Source organism: Melanostigma gelatinosum (assembly GCF_949748355.1).
Source record: "Melanostigma gelatinosum genome assembly, chromosome: 18".
Lineage (NCBI taxonomy): Eukaryota > Metazoa > Chordata > Actinopteri > Perciformes > Zoarcidae > Melanostigma > Melanostigma gelatinosum.
Window position 1 is genome coordinate 8,702,607 of NC_136651.1, and position 16,122 is coordinate 8,718,728.

At 42.6% G+C, this 16,122-nt stretch overlaps 1 protein-coding gene across 1 annotated transcript in view; it reads left to right on the forward strand.

Moving 5' to 3' along the window:
- Positions 1–16,122, forward strand: part of LOC306792300 (thrombospondin-4-B-like) — a gene marked incomplete at its 5' end in the record, with an annotated part of 37,824 nt that overhangs the window by 395 nt on the left and 21,307 nt on the right. The window contains 2 exons of the mRNA XM_079289373.1: positions 1,852–1,991; positions 11,143–11,256. Coding sequence (XP_079145499.1) covers positions 1,852–1,991; positions 11,143–11,256 — 254 coding nt within the window. The remainder of the gene's footprint in view (positions 1–1,851; positions 1,992–11,142; positions 11,257–16,122) is intronic.

Consider the following 16,122-nt stretch of genomic DNA (forward strand, 5'->3'; position numbering starts at 1 on the left):
TGGGTTCACTTTATTTCTTCTTTCAAACACTGTTCATGCTCCGGCTGATAACTTTTAATGTAGTTTGGAGTGAGACTCTGTTGCAATTCGTAGTTTTCTTCTTGTCCTGATTTAATACCTGCAAACGTGTCGCTTTTCGGTGAAATAAGCCGTTTTGAATCAAAATATACCATCCACGTGAGTGTAGATCCGTAGAGTTTTCAATTTTGGGGGGGGGGGGGGTCAACTGGCCAGCCAGCATTTCTCAGATTGGAGTGAGACAAGGAGAAAATGTGATGTCGTGATCTTCTCAATAAAACATGTTTGATGCCACGTGTCGAGTCTTGGCCAATCAGCGTTAAGATGTCTACACTGTCTTAATTTCGATGGTTCTCGCTACTGTAGAAATATGCTTGCGGTATTTACAGGCATTAAACTTATAAGTATTGTGATGAATTTAAGTGTTAAAGCGCACCTAGCGATGGATATGATGTTACAATCTGTTTACTTGTAGAAGGTTTAAACTAAAGGGAGAGTCACTGAATTTGTTGTGCACTGTGAGAGAAACCAGAGAATTTATGACACCCAATAAAGTGAGAGAGGGGGGATGTTGCTGAAGAGTTTCTGAGCACAGCCTTAAAGAAGGGGGGTGAATTGGTCAAGGAAGTGGCCGAATGAAGTCCGAAGGGTTCACCCAATCACTGAGCTGATCGATGGGCTAAGGAATGTGTAATATGAGACATTTCAGAGACTTTGGAGGGACAAAGAAACTGAATCCCCGGAGATAATCAGACCTCATCTGGACCATGAGGCGGACACACCAGTCTGTCGTGTGGTGCGGATGGGGCCTCTATTTCATGAAGTATTACTACTGATAATGTAATTCAGTTTGTAACTGCATTTTCTTTTGTTAGTATATTAAATTCCTTTTGATTTAAACTTCAACCAGCTGATTCGGCCCTGCTTAATGATGGAAGAAAGGGAGGGGGGGCTGCCTCTTCTCCTCTGCATGCTTCTTCATCTCTGGAACAAGGAGGGGGGCTTTTTCCTTTACCTTTTGTTTGAGAAATTTTGAACATAACGTGTGTGTGTGTGTGCGCTGATTTGCAATAGTGTTGCGTGTGTCATAGAGCAAAGGTTTGAATCTCCGGGTGAGGCACTCGCGCGCTCCCTGTACAAAGAGGGAGCTCTGACACGCAGGTGGTTCAGCTTAAAACTTGTAACTAGTTGTGTTGTGAATCGGGTTCGTCGGTGGGATATTGTGTAGCAACCTGCAGGAACAGCACCTTCCCCATCCCTGAGACTCCAGGACTCCCACACACAATGTGGCCCAACCCTGGCTTGTGTGTGGGTGAAGATAATGCGTCCCTGTGCTGGACAAGTTCAAATAAAGTATAAAGATACAGGGCTCACAAAACACTGAGAGGAGAGATGCGTATGCGGAGCCCTGACTTTGTTTGTTGCTAGGGCTACTTAATCAATTATTGTGTTTTGTGAAACCATAGATCTATGTTTTTGATGCTTGACTTAATAAATTGTTAATACCTGTAGATCGTCTACCGCCCCCCCCGTCCCCCTTCGGGTGCTTGGCACCTCTTTCACCTCTTATGAGTTTGCAGGTATGCTGATTTCTTCTCTCAGCTTCTAGATGACAGGAAATATTTCAACTTAAAGTACAAGTTTGTTCTCTTTGATAACGCCACATGGATTTGGCAGCTTAAAATGGTTCATATGTTCATGTCACATAAGTTGATTACATTATTGTATTATCTGGTTCTAGTGATACTTTGGAAGTGTATGTCCAGGAGACTATTTGCTCAATTCTAAAATGTCTTTGTAACCCCTCTGTGTGTGTTTACTGTTTTCCTGCAGACGTCCAGCAGCTGTTGTTGGTTAAAGAAGAGGTTCCCTCTCAGCAGCGGGAGTCAAGCTCCAGTCTGGACCAGGAGGACCCAGAGCCCCCACACATGAAAGAAGAACAGGAGGAACGCTGCACCAGTCAGGAAGGAGAGCAGCTTCAAGGTCTGGAGGAGGCTGATGTCAAGTTCTCATTCACTCCTGTGAAGAGTGAAGATGAAGAAGAGGAAGCTCAGTCCTCACAGCTTCATCAAAGACAAACTAAACAGATGGGAACAGAAGCTGATGGAGAGGACTGTGGAGGACCAGAACCAGACAGGAACTTGGATCCAGATAGACATCCAGAACCAGATACTGATGAGAAGACTGGAGACTCTTCTGACACTGATGAGGGTGCTGATGGGAAGAAGACCAGAGAACCTCAGTCAGGTTTAAACTATGTGAAACCTGATGACGTCCGTGTCACTGATTCACATTGTAGCGCTGGTGAAAAACATTTTAGATGCTCTGAGTGTGAGAAAACATTTGGCAATAGTCAAAATCTGAAGAGACACATGAGAACCCACACAGGAGAAAAGCCTTTCAGCTGCTCAGTCTGTAAGAAATCTTTTAACCAGCGTTCAGCTTTACAGATACACATGAGAACCCACACAGGAGAAAAGCCTTTCAGCTGCTCAGTCTGTAAGAAATCTTTTAACGAGCGTTCAACTTTACAGAAACACATGAGAACCCACACAGGAGAAAAGCCTTTCAGCTGCTCAGTCTGTAAGAAATCTTTTAACCAGAGTTCAACTTTACAGATACACATGAGAACCCACACAGGAGAAAAGCCTTTCAGCTGCTCAGTCTGTAAGAAATCTTTTCACCAGCGTTCAACTTTACAGGGACACATGAGAGCCCACACAGGAGAAAAACCTTTCTGCTGCTCAGTCTGTAAGAAATCTTTTAACGTGCGTTCAACTTTACAGATACACATGAGAACCCACACAGGAGAAAAACCTTTCTGCTGCTCAGTCTGTAAGAAATCTTTTAACGTGCGTTCAACTTTACAGACACACATGAGAACCCACACAGGAGAAAAACCTTTCAGCTGCTCAGTCTGTAAGAAATCTTTTAACGAGCGTTCAACTTTACAGAGCCACATGAGAACCCACACAGGAGAAAAACCGTTCAGCTGCTCAGTCTGTAAGAAATCTTTTAACCAGAGTTCAACTTTACAGATACACATGAGAGCCCACACAGGAGAAAAACCTTTCAGCTGCTCAGTCTGTAAGAAATCTTTTACCGTGCGTTCAACTTTACAGAGACACATGAGAACCCACACAGGAGAAAAACCTTTCTGCTGCTCAGTCTGTAAGAGATCTTTTAACAGGCGTTCACATTTACAGAGCCACATGAGAACCCACACAGGAAACAATCCCCTTTAGCTGTTGTGGTTGCAGTAAAGTTTCCGTTTGTGATAAAAGCTTTCAGCACGAGTCCCCTCTGAAGTGACACATGATTAACTGCGGTTCAACTACACTGATTTCAATACAAAAAGTTATTCACTGAATGAGCGCCAACTGTACAGTTTGAAATAGTTTTGATGATTATATTGATGATTGATTTGATGGTAATGTAAGTTTAAGACGATGGTTTTACCTGCATCTGTGCACAGTATATTGTATTCAAATGATTTCATCAATAAAAAGTAAAAGGTTTGTGTATTTCACTGGTTCATACAGTTGTACATAGCACACTTTGTTCATCAGGATTAAATCCATCAGTGACTGGAGTGTGACTCAATAGTTCTTTGTCTTGTTTGCACTCTTTGCTGCCATTACTGGAATAAAATTGTCATCTTGTCTGACACAAACTCGTAAAAAGGATGAAAAAGGTCCTGAGATAAAGCAATCTACACATTCTTTGGAGTCACAAACCAACAACATCCTTATCTCGATCTATCGGTCCTTCCAGTTGATCAACAGGCCGACACATTCCTGAATGTGTTCACCACTTTTCGATACTTTTTTAGATTGCCGGTGGCTTTTCTTGATCGTACCATCATCTTATCCTAATCGTTGTGCTCCCCAGGCCTCTTGTTCATGTGTATGAGCACTTTTACCAGCTCAACTTTAGGTAACCATGAAACAGGCCCCACCTTTGACTTCATCACACAGCTCCAACACAATATATCAGGATTGGTGCGGCAGCAAAGGGGTTGGACCTGATCACACCCGGCCCTCATACATTGTGTTACATCAGCGGTTCCCAAACTTTTTAGGCCGCGCACCCCCTTCTACATCCCGACCGGGTTCGCGCACCCCCCCCCTTAATAAAAAAAAAAAAAAAGAAGCAACAGAGCCTTTTAAGCCTTCATAGCCACATAAGAATCGGACCAATGAGAGAATAGTTTGCTCGCGCGTGGCATTTGTTTACAAGATTTAGTCCGCTGTTAAATGTTGCAGTGTGAACACAAACCGAACAAAGGAGCAACTGCAACAAAGCAAACGAACTGAAGGTGTGAAAACGCCCTGAAACACTGCAACAAAGTTTCAATAACTTTCAGTGACACAAGGCGTCACTTTTAAAGAGCAATACAGATGCGAGGACACACGCACAGGCTCAGAGGCAGATTATCACATTTAATTTACAATTAATGAGCGACTAATGTAGCCAGGATGTCTTCGGACAAAGCATCGATGCGGCGCGACACAGTGTTGTTGGACACCGGGATCATGTCCAACTTTTTTGCTTCTTTCTCCCCAATCATACATTCCACCATCTCTGGCAGCTGGCGAGCTCACGTCTTCGGCGATTGTGTGCGGTAGCCCCTTTCTCGCTATTCTGTAACCAGATATGAAGCCCGTAGTGCGTCATTTATAGACCCAACACATGAATGAGACTCCAGTTGTTTTTGGCTGTTTTGTAACTCCTCCAATTTCGATATAAACAATGTAAGGGGCTTTTGACTTGCACTGGCGTGCTTGGTGTTCAGGTGGCGACGTAAATAAGAGGGTTTCAGACTGTTAGCCAGAACCTCACTGCACACCACGCACTGTGGCTTTGGGGAATCTGCGTTGCCAATCCAAGTGAAGCCCAGACACAGATACTTTTCATCATATTTCCTCTTTTTTTTTCCCAGTCTGATGCTCTCTCGTTTCCTCTTTTTTCACCTTGACTCCGCGATGGGCCGATGTGCTCCCGATGTGTCTGTGCTATCCCTTCCTCCTTTTCGGTCTCCTCCTTCTCATCTTCCTCTGACTCTGGCTCGATTTCTTCTCCCGGTCTCTCCCCAACGCACCTCTCCTTCCCCTCGCCTCCGATTCCTCTCTCTCTCTCTGTCCCTCTCCTCTTTTACGACTGATAGCTTCAGATGTCCCACCTGACAGTTTTTAAATTAAAATTACATTTTTTTTTTATATTTAATATTATTACACCATCAGACCGCCATTACACTTTTCCTCTCGCGCACCCCCTAGAGGCAGCTCGCGCACCCCCAGGGGTGCGCGCACCCCACTTTGGGAATCCCTGTGTTACATAATGCTGTTTGGAAAATACGAAATGCTAAAAATAGTGCGGAATGAAAGAAATCTATAGAGATTAAAACAATAAATAAAATGTCAGTGAATCAAAAGACATCAAGCTAAGTGATGCAGATCAATCAAAGAAAAACAACTCTTTTGTACGAGGGAAAAGACAATAGCTCAATCATAGAGTTGGAAATATGTCTTTAATGGTAAATACACACGTTTTATGTCGCTCTCACACGGAGCCATCTAAAAAATACATATTACAGGGAGGAACTGAGACAGAGCTCCAGTATTTATCCCACTATGACTACGTCCTCCTCAGTGAACTCATAGAAGGGAACCTCCAGCTTTAGAGGAGCAGGTCCCTTTCTTATCCTTCCTGAAGCATCGTAGTGGGAGCCATGGCACGGACAGTAGTAGCCTCCGAAGTCTCCGGCGTTGGCGATGGGCACACAACCCAGATGGGTGCACACACCGAGGACGATGATCCAGCGGGGGTTAATCACTCTATCCTTGTCATGCTGTGTGTGTTTGTGTGTGCAATCATAATTCCACATGTTTGAAACCCTTTTCCCCTGTAGGCGGTGCTGTCGGAGGCCTTCTGGGCTGCTGGCTGACCAGTGGACAGTTCAAACCGCTGCCTCAGGTCATAATGGAGCTCAGTCCTCAGCAGCAGCAGAAGCTTGATGGTAGTCTTCTGGCCGTGCTGGGAGACATTCAGTGGACAGATTTGGCTCAGCTAACTGCTCTAGTGATGGGCAACGCCACCCTGAAGCAGCAGCTGACGGCGACCCTTCTCGGGTACATCTCCAAGGAGCTCCAGGCGCAGGTGCACTACGTGGATTAGTGTCTGTGGAAGAACTGGGATACTCTCACTCAGGGGCCCACATGCTCAGAATGTCTTTTGAAAAGAATGTGAACTGTTTGTATGACGCTGGAGAGACTCTTTATCAAATATGAAATCACATATTGTAAATTTGCACAGACGCCATCACAGTCTTGGTTACAGGTTATTGTGAAAACAGCTGTATACCTGGATTCATTTATTATTGGAAGTACACTCATCCGATGAAGGAATTATGTATTCATCAATGGCACTGTTAATCATATAAGAGACATAGTGGTTCTGTTTGTGATAACGGTTTTATACCAAATGTATGAAATACATTTGACACACCACATGAAACATCACACAGGGGAGGAACGATGGAGCTTTCATCCTATCTTTATCCAAGAGCGTGTTCTTTCAATTTGAGAGCATCGCTCATTGAGTCCACGCTCAGATTTGGTACTGTCTTTAGCTTGATCCAGTAGACTAATTGAGTTTTTATTTTCTAGTTAGTGTTGGTTTTCTAGAGGGGGCCGGGGACACGCTCACCTGGAAGAAAATGTTGTACATTTTAAAGTTAAATGCATCAGTCTGGTGCACTCTGAGACCAACATCAACAACATGAACATAATTCATGCTGAAAGTAACGCAGTTTAAACTGACAAATGCAGGAAGGACAGCTGGCAAGAAATCACTAACTGTCATTCTGTAAATTAACCGATTTATAATATCACTGCTTCATCTATAACGCGATAGATCTGACTATAATAACACGTGTATTCACGTTCATGTTTTACTTTGATGTATTCTTATTCTTTCAGCTGAGACCCCAGCGATGTGAAACGGACTTTTGGGCAAATAAATAAAAAAATATATAAATATAATTCTAAGCAGTACGGAAGTTTCCTTCCATAACTTAAAATCACCCACACCAAACATTAAAGTAGCCGGAGACTGTGAGACACGACTCAAGAAGCCGACACGTGTCAGTGAATGTGTGATGAGAGAATATTTACACATTTCTTTTCTATTTACTCCCAAGTCTGTTTCGCACCACTAAGGCTACAGCTGAAAGAACAAGGCTAAAATATCGTCATACACGCCATGAAAACACATCTGCAACACATTAATTTACCATAATACACACATGTACTTATAGTCAGATCTATCGTGCTCTAAATGAAGCAGTGATGTCATAAATCTGTTAATTTACTAATTCACACAGTCTGAGATTTATTGCCAGCTGTCTTTTTTTGCATTTGTCAGTTTAAACTGTGATTATGTAATATTCATTAACGGTCCACGTACCGAGCTCTGATTGGTCAGTGTGTATTTGAAGAAAATGAATTAAATCACAAGTTGCTGAGGGAGCAGAGGGGCAGAAAACGGTCTGAAGGCAATTCATTGGTGATATTTTGTCTTCAATAAATAAATGTTGGAAAACAATCACTTGAGTCGTCTCGTTCCACGACCCACAACTGTTACATATGTACAGATGGAAGGTAACTGAAGATAGGAGTAATGATATACTTTTTTATTAGTTTAAGGGGCTTTTGTTACCCACCAAGTTGCAGCGGAACCGGATGTTCCTCGTAGAACCTGTCTGAATGGACTTTTATCTGTTCACCTTTTCTTCTGGATGGTTCTCCTCTGACTCATCTCCCGAGTCAAAACCACACCCATAATGCATTGCTGGTGAAATCCAGGGAACTGCCATTACATGTGAGGAGAACTGAGTTTGCACTATCACACTGGATTAGAATTCAGGGTGGATTTAACGGAAACATAGCATCGACTGTCCTGTACAATGGTTGGGAGTACTCGACATTCTCTGGTAAAAGTTTTGGATGGGACATCTTGGCAGGAAATTTGGAATTATGACAATAAGGGTAGAAATTACAACACAATTCAGACATCAGTCAGAGTGAGAAGTGATGGAAGTAAAAGTAGAAAAGAAGATGTTACTTTCAGATTAAGGTTCGGACATACAGGACTCAATGACACGTTATACACATCATGAAAAAGACAGAGTGGGATAAATGTGAGATATGCAACTGTAAAGAAACTGTAGAACATGTGCTGATAGAGTGGAGGAAGTTCAGAGTGGAAAGAGAGACTGAAGAACAGAGTGGTAGATACAGGAAGGGAGTGAAGCATGAAAGGACTGTTAGAGACAGGGGACAAACAAGTTCAGTTTAAAAGGGCTTTATTTAATATTTTGAATGGAACGGGTTAAAAAGCCAGAATATGACTGCAATATGAAGTTTATTTATAATTGTTTCATTATATTTATAAATAACATTATTATTGTGTTTAAATGATAACTGTCATAAAGTCATGATGTTACACACTCCGGTCCAGTAGGTGGCGCCTTACACATTGGTTTGTAGTCCGCCATTAAAGTGAAAGAAGAAGAAGGAGGAGAGGAAGAAGAAGAGTACTAATCTCCTGGTAGCCTATAAAGCTATTGAGGTTAGCTTAGCATGCTACCTGGAAATAGACGGACGGGGACGGAAGTGACCAACACAACGCTAGTCAGAGTTTAATGAGAGTAAACGGTGTTTTTAACGGAGTTCGTCTGGAGGAAAACGGTTGAGCATATTCCTTATATGAGTAGCAAAGCCATGTTGAGTGGCCTGTGCAGTGATGTGCCTGTGTGCTGTTGTGCGCATGCGCAAAATAAACGGTCAGTGAGTTCCCAGACCAAAGAGACAATGGCGGCTTGCTCTTTTTCTCCCGTGAATGCTAGCTACTAGGAGCTACTAGCTAACCACTTTGGTGACTGGAATAACGGGGATAGCTGCAGGAATGTCTAACGCCACAAAAACTTCCTGTGGTTTAGTGAAAATGTCTAAAGTAGAAATGTTGAGATCTTTAGTCAGCCAGCGACTAACTGCGGCTGAAGAAGATATATTAGGTATGTTTGAAAGAACGATAGCAGAGTACGAGGAGGAAATCTCTCGTTCAAAAGAGGCGAATAAGCTACAACGGGAACTTCTGGACGCCGTTCACAACCCGGAAGTCCGGATACAAAGAGCACGTGGGTTCACTTTATTTCTTCTCTCAAACACTGTTCATGCTCCGGCTGATAACTTTTAATGTAGTTTGGAGTGAGACTCTGTTGCAATTCGTCGTTTTCTTCTTCTCCTGATTTAATACCTGCAAACGTGTCGCTTTTCGGTGAAATAAGCCGTTTTGAATCAAAATATATCATCCACGTGAGTGTAGATCCGTAGAGTTTTCAATTTTTTGGGGGGGGGGGGGTCAACTGGCCAGCCAGCGTTTCTCAGATTGGAGTGAGACAAGGAGAAAATGTGATGTCATGATCTTCTCAATAAAACATATTTGATGCGACGTGTCGAGTCTTGGCCAATCAGCGTTAAGATGTCTACACTGTCTTCATTTCGATGGTTCTCGCTACTGTATAAATATGCTTGCGGTATTTACAGGCATTAAAGGTATAAGTATTGTGAGGAATTTAAGTTTTAAAGCGCTCCTAGCGATGGATATGATGTTACAATCTGTTTACTTGTAGAAGGTTTAAACTAAAGGGAGAGTCACTCAATTTGTTGTGCACTGTGAGAGAAACCAGAGAATTTATGACACCGCCATTAAGTCAGAGAGGGGGGGGGGGATGTTGCTGAAGAGTTTCTGAGCACAGCCTTAAAGAAGGGGGGTGAATTGGTCAAGGAAGTGGCCGAATGAAGTCCGAAGGGTTCAGCCAATCACTGAGCTGATCGATGGGCTAAGGAATGTGTAATATGAGACATTTCAGAGACTTTGGAGGGACAACGAAACTGAATCCCCGGAGATAATCAGACCTCATCTGGACCATGAGGCGGACACACCAGTCTGTCGTGTGGTGCGGATGGGGCCTCTATTTCATGAAGTATTACTACTGATAATGTAATTCAGTTTGTAACTGCATTTTCTTTTGTTAGTATATTAAATTCCTTTTGATTTAAACTTCAACCAGCTGATTCGGCCCTGCTTAATGATGGAAGAAAGGGGGGGGGGCTGCCTCTTCTCCTCTGCATGCTTCTTCATCTCTGGAACAAGGAGGGGGGCTTTTTCCTTTACCTTTTGTTTGAGAAATTTTGAACATAACGTGTGTGTGCGCTGATTTGCAATAGTGTTGCGTGTGTCATAGAGCAAAGGTTTGAATCTCCGGGTGAGGCGCTCCCCGTACAAAGAGGGAGCTCTGACACGCAGGTGGTTCAGCTTAAAACTTGTAACTAGTTGTGTTGTGAATCGGGTTAGTCGGTGGGATATTGTGTAGCAACCTGCAGGAACAGCACCTTCCCCATCCCTGAGACTGCAGGACTCCCACACACAATGTGGCCCAACCCTGGCTTGTGTGTGGGTGAAGATAATGCGTCCCTGTGCTGGACAAGTTCAAATAAAGTATAAAGATACAGGGCTCACAAAACACTGAGAGGGGAGATGCGTATGCGGAGCCCTGACTTTGTTTGTTGCTAGGGCTACTTAATCAATTCTTGTGTTTTGTGAAACCATAGATCTATGTTTTTGATGCTTGACTTAATAAATTGTTAATACTTGTAGATCGTCTACCGCCCCCCCCCCCCCCCCCCCCCCCCCACCCGGTCCCCGTCCCCCTTCGGGTGCTTGGCACCTCTTTCACCTCTTATGAGTTTGCAGGTATGCTGATTTCTTCTCTCAGCTTCTAGATGACAGGAAATATTTCAACTTAAAGTATAAGTTTGTTCTCTTTGATAACACCACATGGATTTGGCAGCTTAAAATGGTTCATATGTTCATGTCACATAAGTTGATTACATTATTGTATTATCTGGTTCTAGTGATACTCTGGAAGTGTATGTCCAGGAGACTATTTGCTCAATTCTAAAATGTCTTTGTAACCCTTCTGTGTGTGTTTACTGTTTTCCTGCAGACGTCCAGCAGCTGTTGTTGGTTAAAGAAGAGGTTCCCTCTGAGCAGCAGGAGTGGAACTCCAGTCTGGACCAGGAGGACCCAGAGCCCCCACACATGAAAGAAGAACAGGAGGAACTCTGCACCAGTCAGGAAGGAGAGCAGCTTCAAGGTCTGGAGGAGGCCGATGTCAAGTTCTCATTCACTCCTGTGAAGAGTGAAGATGAAGAAGAGGAAGCTCAGTCCTCACAGCTTCATCAAAGACAAACTAAACAGATGGGAACAGAAGCTGATGGAGAGGACTGTGGAGGACCAGAACCAGACAGGAACTTGGATCCAGATAGACATCCAGAACCAGATACTGATGAGAAGACTGGAGACTCTTCTGACACTGATGAGGGTGCTGATGGGAAGAAGACCAGAGAACCTCAGTCAGGTTTAAACTATGTGAAACCTGATGAAGTCCGTGTCACTGATTCAAGATGTAGCGCTGGTGAAAAACATTTCAGATGCTCTGAGTGTGAGAAAACATTTGGCAAGAGTCAAAATCTGAAGAGACACATGAGAACTCACACAGGAGAAAAACCTTTCAACTGCTCAGTCTGTAAGAAATCTTTTAACAGGCGTTCGCATTTACAGATACACATGAGAACCCACACAGGAGAAAAGCCTTTCAGCTGCTCAGTCTGTAAGAAATCTTTTAACCAGCGTTCAACTTTACAGACACACATGAGAACCCACACAGGAGAAAAGCCTTTCAGCTGCTCAGTCTGTAAGAAATCTTTTAACCAGCGTTCAACTTTACAGAAACACATGAGAGCCCACACAGGAGAAAAACATTTCTGCTGCTCAGTCTGTAAGAAATCTTTTAACGTGCGTTCAACTTTACAGAGCCACATGAGAACCCACACAGGAGAAAAACCTTTCAGCTGCTCAGTCTGTAAGAAATCTTTTACCGTGCGTTCAACTTTACAGAGCCACATGAGAACCCACACAGGAGAAAAGCCTTTCAGCTGCTCAGTCTGTAAGAAATCTTTTAACGAGCGTTCAACTTTACAGAAACACATGAGAACCCACACAGGAGAAAAGCCTTTCAGCTGCTCAGTCTGTAAGAAATCTTTTAACCATCGTTCAACTTTACAGAGCCACATGAGAACCCACACAGGAAACAATCCCCTTTAGCTGTTGTGGTTGCAGTAAAGTTTCCGTTTGTGATAAAAGCTTTCAGCACGAGTCACCTCTGAAGTGACACATGATTAACCGCGGTTCAACTCCACTGATTTCAATACAAAAAGTTATTCACTGAATGAGCGCCAACTGTACAGTTTGAAATAGTTTTGATGATTATATTGATGATTGATTTGATGGTAATGTAAGTTTAAGACGATGGTTTTACCTGCATCTGTGCACAGTATATTGTATTCAAATGATTTCATCAATAAAAAGTAAAAGGTTTGTGTATTTCACTGGTTCATACAGTTGTACATAGCACACTTTGTTCATCAGGATTAAATCCATCAGTGACTGGAGTGTGACTCAATAGTTCTTTGTCTTGTTTGCTCTCTTTGCTGCCATTACTGGAATAAAATTGTCATCTTGTCTGACACAAACTTGTAAAAAGGATAAAAAAGGTCCTGAGATAAAGCAATCTACACATTCCTTGGAGTCACAAACCAACAACATCCTTATCTCGATCTATCGTTCCTTCCAGTTGATCAACAGGCCGACACATTCCTGAATGTGTTCACCACTTGTCGATACTTTTTTAGATTGCCGGTGGCTTTTCTTGATCGTACCATCATCTTATCCTAATCGTGCTCCCCGGCCTCTTGTCCTCCCCTCCCCTCGTTACAGGAAACATACACCACCCGCCTCACCCGGAAAGCCACTCAAATCGCAAGCGACACCAGTCACCCTGCACATAGTCTGTTCAGCCTCCTACCCTCTGGAAGAAGGTACAGGAGCCTCCGCTGCCGCACCACCAGACTAAAGAACAGCTTCACTCACCAAGCTGTCAGGACACTGAACTCTCTCCCCTCACTCCCCCCACACCCAGGAATACTCTCAGGACTACCCCCCCCCCCCCCCCACTTAAAAAAAAACCTCTCAGGACTTTGAATTGAATGAACTGTCTTATCACCAGCTCACTTTATTGTCTTATATTAATTGCCCCTACAATATTAATTTTTATATTAATTGCCCACTTTTCACACACACACACACACATTATTATATTAATTGCCCATTTTTCCCATTATTATATTAATTGCCCATTTGCCCCTACAATATTAATTATTATATTAATTGCCCACTTTCCCGTTTTTATGTGTATTGAACGTTCTTATGTGTATTGAATGTTTAATCATAGTACAGTATATGTTTTAACTAGGATATCTGTCTTTACCTAGCCTAGGAAGTGTTTTATGTGTTGTGCTTGCACTTTTATGTTCCACCGTGGGAGAGTGGGAAACGTAATTTCGATTCCTTATATGTCCTGACATGCAAGAAATTGACAATAAAAGCTACTTTGACTTTGACTTTGTTCATGTGTATGAGCACTTTTACCAGCTCAACTTTAGGTAACCATGAAACAGGCCCCACCTTTGACTTTATCACACAGCTCCAACACAATATATCAGGATTGGTGCGGCAGCAAAGGGGTTGGACCTGATCACACCCGGCCCTCATACATTGTGTTACATAATGCTGTTTGGAAAATACTAAATGCTAAAAATAGTGCGGAGTGAAAGAAATCTATAGAGATTAAAACAATAAATAAAATGTCAGTGAATCAAAAGACATCAAGCTAAGTGATGCAGATCAATCAAAGAACAACAACTCTTTTGTACGAGGGAAAAGACAATAGCTCAATCATAGAGTTGGACATATGTCTTTAATGGTAAATACACACGTTTTATGTCGCTCTCACACGGAGCCATCTAAGAAATACATATTACAGGGAGGAACTGAGACAGAGCTCCAGTATTTATCCCACTATGACTACGTCCTCCTCAGTGAACTCATAGAAGGGAACCTCCAGCTTTAGAGGAGCAGGTCCCTTTCTTATCCTTCCTGAAGCATCGTAGTGGGAGCCATGGCACGGACAGTAGTAGCCTCCGAAGTCTCCGGCGTTGGCGATGGGCACACAACCCAGATGGGTGCACACACCGAGGACGATGATCCAGCGGGGGTTAATCACTCTATCCTTGTCATGCTGTGTGTGTTTGTGTGTGCAATCATAATTCCACATGTTTGAAACCCTTTTCCCCTGTAGGCGGTGCTGTCGGAGGCCTTCTGGGCTGCTGGCTGACCAGTGGACAGTTCAAACCGCTGCCTCAGGTCATAATGGAGCTCAGTCCTCAGCAGCAGCAGAAGCTTGATGGTAGTCTTCTGGCCGTGCTGGGAGACATTCAGTGGACAGATTTGGCTCAGCTAACTGCTCTAGTGATGGGCAACGCCACCCTGAAGCAGCAGCTGACGGCGACCCTTCTCGGGTACATCTCCAAGGAGCTCCAGGCGCAGGTGCACTACGTGGATTAGTGTCTGTGGAAGAACTGGGATACTCTCACTCAGGGGCCCACATGCTCAGAATGTCTTTTGAAAAGAATGTGAACTGTTTGTATGACGCTGGAGAGACTCTTTATCAAATATGAAATCACATATTGTAAATTTGCACAGACGCCATCACAGTCTTGGTTACAGGTTATTGTGAAAACAGCTGTATACCTGGATTCATTTATTATTGGAAGTACACTCATCCGATGAAGGAATTATTTATTCATCAATGGCACTGTTAATCATATAAGAGACATAGTGGTTCTGTTTGTGATCACGGTTTTATACCAAATGTATGAAATACATTTGACACACCACATGAAACATCACACAGGGGAGGAACGATGGAGCTTTCATCCTATCTTTATCCAAGAGCGTGTTCTTTCAATTTGAGAGCATCGCTCATTGAGTCCACGCTCAGATTTGGTACTGTCTTTAGCTTGATCCAGTAGACTAATTGAGTTTTTATTTTCTAGTTCGTGTTGGTTTTCTAGAGGGGGCCGGGGACACGCTCACCTGGAAGAAAATGTTGTACATTTTAAAGTTAAATGCATCAGTCTGGTGCACTCTGAGACCAACATCAACAACATGAACATAATTCATGCTGAAAGTAACGCAGTTTAAACTGACAAATGCAGGAAGGACAGCTGGCAAGAAATCACTAACTGGCATTCTGTAAATTAACCGATTTATAATATCACTGCTTCATCTATAACGCGATAGATCTGACTATAATAACACGTGTATTCACGTTCATGTTTTACTTTGATGTATTCTTATTCTTTCAGCTGAGACCCCAGCGATGTGAAACGGACTTTTGGGCAAATAAATAAAAATATATATAAATATAATTCTAAGCAGTAAGGAAGTTTCCTTCCATAACTTAAAATCACCCACACCAAACATTAAAGTAGCCGGAGACTGTGAGACACGACTCAAGAAGCCGACACACGTCAGTGAATGTGTGATGAGAGAATATTTACACATTTCTTTTCTATTTACTCCCAAGTCTGTTTCGCACCACTAAGGCTACAGCTGAAAGAACAAGACTAAAATATCGTCATACACGCCATGAAAACACATCTGCAACACATTAATTTACCATAATACACACATGTACTTATAGTCAGATCTATCTTATACTTGGAAATGCCATTACATGTGAGGAGAACTGAGTTAGCACTATCACACTGGATTAGAATTCAGCAGTGGTGTATAAAGTACTCAAAAGCCATACTTGAGTAAAAGTAAAGATACCTTACTGGAAAACTACTCAAGTAAAAGTAAAAAGTCACCTCTTAGAATACTACTTGAGTAAAAGTCTTAAAGTATCTGATATTTATTGTACTTAAGTACAAAAGTACTTAAGTATCAAAAGTAATTTTCTGATATTAAATGTACATCATAACCTGAACATTAAATGAACATCATAACCTGTTCATTGAAAGTAAAAGTACAAGTAAATGCTGTTAATAAAAAAGCAAAGGGTCAGAATTTTGA